Here is a 10,444-nt window from a genome sequence, read left to right on the forward strand (position 1 = left end):
ATTACTCAGATATCATCACAAAATGCAATATACTTCATGACTTTGTTGTGCTGGAACAGACGGAATTGAAAATACTTGAATTTGCCCTTTAGCTCTGATGACTCAGATATCCCTAAACAAAATCCAAATGATGAATTGGGTAAACAGTAAAGAGGTTCAGGGTAACTCTGATTGACGGGCATCAACCCTAGACCACATGGAAACACACACATACACACACACACACCCACACACAGTGGTGGTGGCACCATGATGCTGTAGGGATATTTATTTTTAAGAGCTGGGAAGATGGCTGCAGCTGAATGTAAACCTGGAAGAAACCGATGACAATGACAATGATAAGACAACCAGAGAGAGAGACAACGGAATGGTTTGGACCAAAACATATTCAAATGTTTGAACGGCCTAGTCAAAGTCCAGCCCTTAAATCTGTGGCAAGACACGTCGAGGTTTAGTCTGTGGATGCACAAAGCTCATTGACACATATCCTACCCTTACCTGCGGCTGTCACTGCTGTATGGTGACTCTGCAAAGTTTGTTCCATAATATGAGGGCTAAATAAAAATCCACACCACACATTTCAGATGAAAATAAACAAATAATTCAGAAATCATCCACCCCTCAAGCACATTATGTGTTGATCAATCACACATGTGTCAAACTCAAAGCCTGGAGGGCCAAATTGGCCCACAGTAGTTTTTTTATGTGGCCCACTTAAGAGTCCAGACTCATAACTGTGTTTTTATTAATCAAATCCTATCAGATTTTGTTTGAATACTGCCAAGTTACATCAATATGAAAAGATGTTTAATAATTGTAAGACGTACTCATCATGTTAATGGGTTTTATCAATACCGGTCTTTTGAGGACATTCACAACCTTGATTTGGCCTAAAATGAAAACGCAAAAGAGGTTTCTGATTTAAAAACTGCTTTCTTTAAAAAATTTTTTAAAAAGTTCACGGTGGTTGACTAAGCTGCAGCAAATGGGTCAAACAGGGACTTCTGACAGCAGAACTACAATACAAGGGTGGGTCCGAAATCCCCAGCAGGACGGGTCAGGACTTGAGAATTTCCCACAGACTTGGAAGCTGCCCGTCTGGTCAGTGTGCCCACGCATCAAAGCCCCCCTTTGGTCATCACGCAGCATGAAGTATGTGAAAGAATGCTGTCAAGGCATAGGAGGACTCCAAGGGCTCAGCATTCCCATCACTAGCACACAAACACACCCCAGCAAATGTTTACTGATATAAATAAAACATAAAATTCAAGCTGAATTGCGGATTAGCACAAAGTGTCGCTCAATCGTAGCAACAGGGACAAAGACATTATGTTTGGGTAAACAGAGACGGTTTGAAAGTTTGAGCCAAGAGTGAGGCCTCTCCCACCGTCAGCCTATCTGTGGGAGATTCTTTGTTTTGCTCATCTTAAATAGCCCTGACGATTTTTTTTTTTTTTTTTACTGAACTGGAGGCATCTTCCAAATAAAAACTAAATATATATATATACTGGCACGGAGGCAGATCTTCGTTTTCCCCATCAGTTAGTGAAGACGTCAAGAGTCAAGGTTGCTCCACAGCGCCGCTGCTGGCCAAGGTTTAGCTCTGTAAACGTCCCCATCTAAACAAATCCCTCCGATTTGTTAAGATGGGGACTTTGCATCCCTTCTGAATTTGCATGTTCAAAATAAAAAAAATAAAAATAAATCAGTGGTAAGAAAATACAACATGGATTAAAAAAAATAAACGTTTAGTGGATTTAAAGAACCAATTCTGATTAGAATTAAACGCTAAAGCGTTTTTTATATATAAAAAGTTTTATATATATAAAAAAAAAAAAGGTAAATGGTGCCCCCTTCTGCTTGCAAGTGGGTACTGCTAGATGATTGCAATTTTTACTAATATCCAGAGACGCAGAAAAAAAAACGGAACTGGCCAATAATCTGTCGATTATGTTTTGGATTAATATTTGGACAGCAAACAATGCTTGCTAAAATATATTTTTACAGAATTTGAATCAGGTAAGGCTAAAACCATGTCGCTTTGAGGAGCTCTGGGTAGAACAAGTTTACAGACAAATGCGTTTTCTTTTAATTTAAATACAAAATGCGTATTTTGTATCTAAAATACGCAATACTGCATGCTCCATTTAATGATTAACCAAATACTAAATTAGTTGACATTTATTCCTCTTTTTCTTTAAACTAGATTCTTATTTTCACTACAAGTTCAAACAACCGTCTCCAGCCCTCAGTGGTTAATAGCTCATTCATTCAAACATTTCTAAGGATAAACTTCCTCACAGGCGCCATTTCACTTCCTACATCAGGCGGCAGAAACCACAGCAGCAGCAGGTAGAATTAAAAACACTTTTATTCAACTGTCTTTCTCTCAACTTTGTCCATACAAGTATTAGTGTGCCTGTTATCCTTAAAGCTCCAGTTCAATCTTCACATCCATCTTCGACTTAAAGGGCTCCAGCAGGGGGCGTATTTCTTCAGACAGGAACCTCACAACCTGGAGGACAGAAGAAAAAGGGAGGGAAAAAAAAAGACTTCGCTTTGTGAACATGTTCTGAGGCAAGGTTTCTGAAACTTCGCTGTCCAAAATAAAAGCAGCAGGTCGAAGAATCATGCAGCGTCACGTTGGCCGTCTAACACACTTGCTGTGGGGCGCGGCCGATGAAGGTGCTGGGGTTCAGCAGGGCGTCCAGCTGGCCCAGGACGGGGGTGAAGTAAGGGTCTCTCTGGACTCTGGCCAGCAGGTCATTGTCGCCTCCTTCCTGTTTCACTACAGCCGCCGCCTCCTGGGACAGAACCCGGATCTTCTCGTGGCAGTCCTGGAGGGAAACAAGAACGGTATCCCTGGTAACCAGGGAAGTCTCAAGTCGTCAGTTTTTAACTACAGATAAAGACGATCCGAGATTTCCAAATCAGCCTGGGCCTACGGATCAAATGTCACCGTCCTTGTAAGTGTATCGATATCCGATATTAACATTGCTGTTATGGCCAATAACTGATATTTACTGGTACTGGATGTATTTACACTTTTAACGCCATGAAAAAAAAAACAAAAAAAACAGCCACTTCGCTCACTCACTGCACCGCTTTTCAGTTTCCGTGAAGCCACCCACAAACCTATGCTGCATCACTTTCTAATCAAATACCACATGGTCATTCCAGAAACAAATGGCAACAAGATGGAAATAAATATCCGTTCTTAATATTGGCCCAACTTTATTTATCGGGTTGATGTGTCAAAGAAAATTACTAGCATCGGCTTTCTGGCTTGAAGCGATTAATTGTATTTATAGTGACGAATCGCTTATTGAAATCATTGTCAACTAATTAACTAATCAATTAATTGTTAATCATTTTAAAAAACACCTTTCTGTAAATATGTTAAATCCAAAACTCCTCAAGTGGCATTATTTTAGCTTCAGCTTAAAATTCTGTAAAAAAAAAAAAAAAAAAATTACAATTATAATCTCTTACTGAGCACTTTTTGCTATCCAATAATCTAAAAAAACCCCCCAAAAAACTCCAGATCTGCCTTACAGTATTGATGTCAAGCAGAAATCACTGAGCTTTTCACATGTTGATGTTACAAGTTTTTTTTTTTAACCCTTCGCTAGGAATGGTCAAACGCTCACTAAAGTAAGCTGTTATTGTATTTAGGCAACAAAATATTTATTTTCTTATTTTAAAAAGCAATTTAATTATTTGTTTGTTTGGATATTTGAATGTAGTTTTAATTAGCGCTAAAAATATATACTTAAAAGAAATCTGCAGATGACCATTTTAAAATCAGATTGATTGTCGATAAGTAAAATAATCGTTCTTTGCAGCCCGAATCGCTAATTGTTAGAGCCGATATTTCATGCTTCGCTAACCTGCAAGCCAGAACCGCCAAGTTAAGCTTCACCTGCCACACCAGTATAATCAAGAAATGACTGGAAAAGAATTGTGTTGGATAACTTATAAATAAATACATTCTGAATTCCTTCAGGTTGTCTTTATCTGATGATCTGAAACGCCGTCCTACCTGTCTGTTCCCTCCAGCCTTCACCATGGCCATAATGATGTTCTCTGTGGCCATGAAGGGCAGCTCGTGGCGGATGTGCCTCTCAATGACCTTCGGGTAGACCACCAGACCCTCTGTGATGTTCTGCAGGGTGCTGAGGACGATGTCTGCAGTCAGGAAGGACTCTGGGAGGGAGATCCTCCTGCGAGTTAGCGAAAGAGAAGTGTAGTGATTGTTTTAGCTAGTCTAAAGTGAGATCTGTTGCATGTGTTGGTAATAACACCTGTTGGCGCTGTCGTCCAGCGTCCTCTCCAGCCACTGGACCGACGCCGTTTGCAGCGGGTCGGCCAGCAGCGCCACCAGGTGCCGAGCCAGGCTGCAGCAGCGCTCTGCCCGCATCGGGTTCCTCTTGTAGGGCATGGCACTGGAACCTGCAGCGAGGGAGCAACGACTTCTTAAACTTTAAACTATCTTAAGCTTTCATTTCTGGACAACGTCCTGCTGTAACATGCAAAACACACCGATCTGCTCTTTCTCAAAAGGCTCCTCTATTTCCTTCAGGTTGGCCAGCAGACGGATGTCTGTACAAATCTAAAGAACAGTTTGAAGAGGAGAATCAACGTCATTTGCATGTGAAAACCACTAGGTGGAGACATTTATGTCCTCCGTAATACCTTGTGGACAGTAGAGCCCAAACTGGCCAAGTTGGACAGAGAGTCGACGTCCACTTTACGGCTGTACGTCTGTCCGGTCACCAGGTAAGCTCTGAGGAAAAGGACAAAGACGTTAACGTCCAGAGACGGTTGATGTTCTCGGATCAGGGTTTGGATCATAAAGCTGCTGTCAGGACGTTCATCAGGACGAGATGAAGACTGTGGAGGTGAGAGCGGTCTTCTAATGTTTCGCAAACACAACATAATTTAATACATCGGACAAATAAAAAAGGAAAAACGAGCCGCCTCTATAGTTTAATCTTCACATTACATCAGTTATTGATGCCAAGTAAAAAAAAAAAAAACATAAAAATATCTTACTTTTTGAATCCAGCCATTTCTGTCACCTTCCTGTCCAGCTCCTCCACCTGATGGCACAAAAACGCCACGAATGCCATCAAATCTCTTCCATCGCCTGCTGCTCCAGCGACCCTCATCTCTCCTACCTTATCGTGGTCCCCCTGAAAAAGCTGCAGGAAGCTAGCCTGGGTCCCGGTCGTCCCCTTGACCCCCCGGAAACGCAGGTCGTCACGGGCTCGCTGCAGGTTCCGCATGTCCATCGCCAAGTCCTGCAGCCAGAGGCACGCCCGCTTCCCTACGGTGGTGAGCTGGGCGGGCCTGGGGCGAGGAGGAGAGTTGAGGAGGGGGAGCAAAGGTTTGCGACGGAGAAAAGTAAAAACTTGGAGGAAAACATGTGGACGGACTCACTGGTAGTGTGTGAAGCCAAGCGTAGGAAGGTCTTTGTATTTCTCTGCGAAGTTTGCCAGCCTGTCGATGGCCCTCGCCAGCTGGAGGAAGATTCAGTTGTTACATAAACACGTGGATGTCACGTAAAGTTCAAATCTGGCGTTAAATAAGCGCAGCTCTTCATTCCGGCTCGCCGATTTGCTACCAAACAGCTGAGATGCACAGCTGGGTGGGGGCGCTTGTTGCAAGACCGACATCTGAGCCTCACCTTAGGGAGGAGGATGTCAAAGCCGTCGCGCAGCATAATGAGATCCTGGGGAAAAGAAGCAACACAACAAAAATAGGTGGAGAATGTAAATAAACACAGCACGGTTTCCTCTCGGGTTATGCAGTCGGAGAAATACTGACGGTGTTGTCGCCGACATAGCAAGACGTGGCTCCCAGGTGGATGATGGGGGCGGCGGAGGGGCAGCAGTGAGCGAAGGTGTGGACGTGAGCCATGACGTCGTGCCTGAGCTTCCGCTCCTCCTCGGCGGCCATGGCGAAGTCGATGTCCTCGGCGTGGCTCTCCATCTCCTGGATCTGAGCGTCCGTGATCGGCAGACCCAATTCCTGAGGGGGAATGACGAGGCAGAGATGTCTCGACGCCAAGCTCCAGTGTTTGGGTTGTAGAGTTTTGTTCTAATCAGATGTTTACGATTACGGGTGTTTTTGAAGAAACTGAAGAAAAACAGGGTAGGGTGAGGTAATGTCGACCGCTGCCACTAGATGTCCCTGACTGCAAGATAAATTTCATATATTATGGTCATAAGGCCACATACAAAATCAATCAAATGTTTGTGAGCATAAAGTGTTGTTCTGTGTACATTGAGAGAGGCTGTCTGAAAACAAGTCAACGTCAACATTAGGCATAAATAAATCATATATCTCCACTTGTCCAAAGTAGTTAAGTACTTTTAAAAGTACTCTCTAGCCACACCTCTGTTACAGGAAGTACGTGCTAAATAGAGCGAGTTTGTTGAACCCTTTTCTATTCGTACTCGACACACAAAACACTTTACCACTCACAAATGCGCAGTCATCTTTACTTTCTGATGTACAGAAGGCAAACGCCTCAGTCGTTTGTGAGCATAAAGTTTATCAGTTAAGAAAATGCCTTTCTTTACACTGTAAAGTTTACAAACACTGTCGCCATTTGCAGAACTTGTCAATAAGCACTCTCCACATCTTCCTTTTTGTTTAACCATTATAGCTTCAGTTGCAGCTTTTATTTTCTCCGTGTCTGAGCCAAATGGAGGACAACGTTTGACTGTAGCCTGCAATCTAATTTTACGTCAAATATTGAAACTTCCTTTCTATCAAGCAGCTGATGGCATTATCTTATAGGCCCAAACAACATGTACAGAAACAAAATTACGACATTACTGAGCCTAAGTGAACATTGTCTTTGGAACGCAGCTAGATTGCTGCCTTAGGGGCAGTTAAAACTTTCGCACTAAAACGTCGATTGTTGATATAACACAAACTGCTCTGGTGATAAAGTTGTTGGGAGGAACTTACCGAGAAATGCCAAGGGACAGAAAATGATGGTCAGAACCAGAACAGAACTTTACAACATCAATCAGGTGACGTCTACACTACTGACAGATTTAACGAATTCGGACATGGAAGTAAAACAAATTATTGTAAGGTACAAACCTAAACGCAACTGAAAAGGAAAAGTTGTAAAACTGATAATGTATGATTGCACTGTGGAAAATAAATAACTGATGATCCGTAAGATAGTTAAATGCCCAGACCCCGAAATTTTACCATTAATGGAAATCAATGGAAGAACACGCTTATTTTTCCTCCACACCAACAATCTAGCAGTTTGTTGAACTGTCAGCATTACTTGGTTGACCAGAAAAAACACAAGCAGTTGACTGAAGTTTGGACAAGCATGCGCCGACCTCGTGAGATCTCCTAATATCTTGATGAGTCTGGAATGTTTCTTTTTATGGAGAGTCAATGGGAATCTGATAACGGCTCGATTACATAGGAATGAGCAGCTTGGTCCCATGAGCACGCTGCTGAAACCAGCTGGGATCAAAGGTCAGGTAGTAGACAGGCCAGTTCTACACATATATCAACTGAACACATGAAACCAAGACAGTTTAAAGCCAAATGCTAAAAAAAAAAAAAAAACTAAAATAAAAGGAACTTTGCTAGGCTACAAAGGTCAGAATACAAATATACTTAAAGTGCTGTCTCTGGTTACAGAAAAATATTGTGCTATATTCAAACGGTGCCTGTCCTAGCAACACTACAGTAACCCCAAATAGTGAATGTGAATCTGTGTGTAGGATGTCATGTGAGGCAGCACTCGTGAGAAAGGGTCTGTTAGTGTTCACTTCAGCCCCTTCAAAGGGCACCTCATCGAATTAGAAGAGCTCCAGAGTTAAGATGCTGTTGAACTGTGTCCTGTCTGGTCACATGACCTTGGGGAGTATGAGGGGCGGTCATCTAAATATGAACAAAAAAAGCACATTTGATGAAATGTCAGATAAAGTTAATATATTTAACTTTATTTAATGCATTCCTCTTACACGTTGTGTGCGTACTTGGATAAATTGTGGAAAATGTATCTGATTTTTTTAAAAACTGGGTTAGTAATCTCATGTACTTGTTTTGTTTTTTCTTATCATACTCAATGATCCCTCGTTGATTTTGGGATGAATGTTCAAAGCTCAACACAGTCTGAGAGTGTAGAAACCGGGTCAAGTAATTATTAGTCAACTAATAAAGAAAAATAGAGAAGTCAGCCACTTTAAACATTCTGCATAAAAGATGAATGACTTTTCATTAGTGCAGACAAAGCATCTGCATAGCGTAAGCATGACATTTCAGTAGAACTTGAGCTTTCCACATCAGTAGTGTGGATGTGGTTTTTGTGATGTCTCTAAGATGAGACACTCATGTAAAAAAATTAAATAAAATCTTTGGACATGCCAAAAAAAATTTTAAATAATCAAATGGTATCACAGTATCAAATGTGCACAAAGGTAAGGCTGGCACATTTTATTCATGTCATAAATCCCAAACCTGCAATCATGTGACTAAATATAAACAGAATTTGGGAAATTTGCAACCCTTCTTATCCACTGAAATGTGTGCAGTCGGCTCTGATAACACTTATGGATGACTTTCCCAGAAACAAAATCTATTCAATGAACATCGACAGTGGAAAAGATAAATGAGGTACATGCACCGTCCTGATAAAAGTACATGGGTATGAAGAGATAGTGATCTGTTAAAACTGCCAGAAAAAAGCAATTGGTAATGTTTTAGTCGACCCAAAGTTAATAAAGACGTTCTTGATTTGTCAGCATAACAAATTTTAAAAGCCAGACAAAAATAACCTGCATAAACACAAAATGGCATTTGGATGAATGTTTTATGCAAGATTTTTAAATTCTACTTTGCAGAATTGATTTTAATTCAGACACTTTTTGAACATGAGAGACTAAACAGTAAGTCCGGACTTTGAGTAGGCCACTCAAACACGTTTGCCATTTTGTTCGTTGTAGAGACTAAGAGAACTGAATTTATGGTTCCATCTTACAGGCCATGGAGCAATTAAACAGCCTCAACCATCATAGCAGTTTAATTACCATCATATATTAAAATTAACTGGATGATTTATGATGACAAAGGCAAGAGGAGGCAAAGACTTTCTTGAAGAATTACTGGGTTAGGCTTTAGATGACTAATTTCTACTTTTCATTTCTTTGTTATGAATCCTCATAACTCATGGGAATTAAAGAGTGTGCTAGACAACTATTTAAGATTAAACCGCATAATAAAACTAATAAATGTAATCTGTCTAGAGTTTCCTGTATTATTTCTGTGTATAGTCATTGCATTATTAATAACAGAGGCATTTATCCAGTTACTATTTTTATGTAGATGGCCAAAAGTATTTGTAGTCCAGCAGTATTTCCGTATGTGCTGCAGCCACGGTCCTCCACTATATTTAGACCGGGAAATTTGAGAGGTCTCTGAAGGTCGCAAGCTTCAAAAGTTCACAAGTCGTTCAAAGTGGGACAAAGAGCGAAGTAAAGAAAGCTTGTCAAACCTTCTCAGCTTTGGCCAGTAGGATCCACAGCTTCCTCCAGGTTGTGAATTTTTTCTTGTCGCTGAAGTTATAGGCCATTTCCTTGCTTGCATATCTAGACACCAGCGGAGAGCGGTACTTCATGAACTCCTCGTCTCCCTCCATGTTTGCCGGACGAGGCTGTTAAAAGAAAACGGTCTACCCGAAGCCTTTTGCATAAAACCACCAGGCGGACTCCACGCCTTTCCTCGCATGGATCCCTCCCCTTCCGCTTTGTCTTCTTCTTCTTTCGCTGGTGGATGGCCGACAGCTTACAAGTGCAATACCGCCACCTTCTGATTTGGAGTACGAACCACAACGCAAATATTCGACAGAAATTGCTATAATTTTATGAACTGAAAGAACTCTCTACTTAAAACATTATCAGAATTTAAACTACGTACTTCTACTAAATTAACACCGTAAGACACAGTGTTGCACTAGTACAACAGCTCCACTCCAAACAAAAGAAAGTTTTTGTTTTCTCTCCAAACTTAGATTAAACCCCATTGGTCAAGTCTTAGATAGCTATAAATTTCCCCCTCTCCCCAAACTCCTCCTCTCCACAGGGTCACAAAATACAACTTGAAAAACGTTGTCTGAGGAAAGTAAGTAAAATGTCTATTCAAATATTTTTGGATGATCATTGCAATCTCATGCGTAACTTTGTACAACACATATACACAATTGGAAATAATTTTGGAATCTGTTCAAGGCCGATCTGTGCCAATGATTTACATATTATGTTATAGTAGTAAGTATGGTAGATAGTCTTAGTAACTAAGTGAAGAAATTGAAAATATATAATAATAATTTTAAAAAATGATCTAAATCTTAATACCAAAGATATTTCTGATATCTTGGTCTTTTCATTATTAAATAATATAT

At 40.9% G+C, this 10,444-nt stretch overlaps 1 protein-coding gene across 2 annotated transcripts; it reads right to left on the reverse strand.

Annotated features, from left to right (window-relative positions):
- Nucleotides 1–2,353: 2,353 nt before the first annotated feature.
- adsl (adenylosuccinate lyase) lies at nt 2,354–9,802 on the reverse strand. 2 transcript variants are annotated; one of them, XM_028042832.1, is made up of 12 exons: nt 9,539–9,802; nt 5,830–6,033; nt 5,690–5,734; nt 5,443–5,522; nt 5,181–5,352; nt 5,056–5,102; nt 4,696–4,786; nt 4,543–4,612; nt 4,305–4,452; nt 4,043–4,223; nt 2,661–2,837; nt 2,354–2,515 (listed from the first exon to the last, which is right to left on the reverse strand). In XM_028042832.1, exons 1-12 carry the CDS (start codon nt 9,680–9,682, stop codon nt 2,429–2,431), a joined length of 1,446 nt encoding a protein of 481 aa, XP_027898633.1. In that variant the 5' UTR covers nt 9,683–9,802; the 3' UTR covers nt 2,354–2,428. The 2 variants fall into 2 exon arrangements, with proteins under 2 accessions (XP_027898633.1, XP_027898634.1); XM_028042833.1 differs by having other exon boundaries at nt 5,830–6,141; nt 9,539–9,698.
- Between the last annotated feature and the right edge of the window lie 642 nt (nt 9,803–10,444).

The sequence above is a fragment of the Xiphophorus couchianus genome, chromosome 16 (assembly GCF_001444195.1).
Source record: "Xiphophorus couchianus chromosome 16, X_couchianus-1.0, whole genome shotgun sequence".
Taxonomy (NCBI): Eukaryota; Metazoa; Chordata; class Actinopteri; order Cyprinodontiformes; family Poeciliidae; genus Xiphophorus; species Xiphophorus couchianus.

Excerpts from the sequence above, each read along its gene's own strand:
- adsl (XM_028042832.1), bottom strand. The coding sequence starts at position 9,682 with ATGGAGGGAGACGAGGAGTTCATGAAGTACCGCTCTCCGCTGGTGTCT. Across the intron at positions 5,353-5,442 it reads CTTGGCTTCACACACTACCA|GCCCGCCCAGCTCACCACCG; the intron begins GTGAGTCCGTCC and ends TCCTCGCCCCAG. Across the intron at positions 4,787-5,055 it reads GAAATGGCTGGATTCAAAAA|AGCTTACCTGGTGACCGGAC; the intron begins GTAAGATATTTT and ends CCTTTTCCTCAG.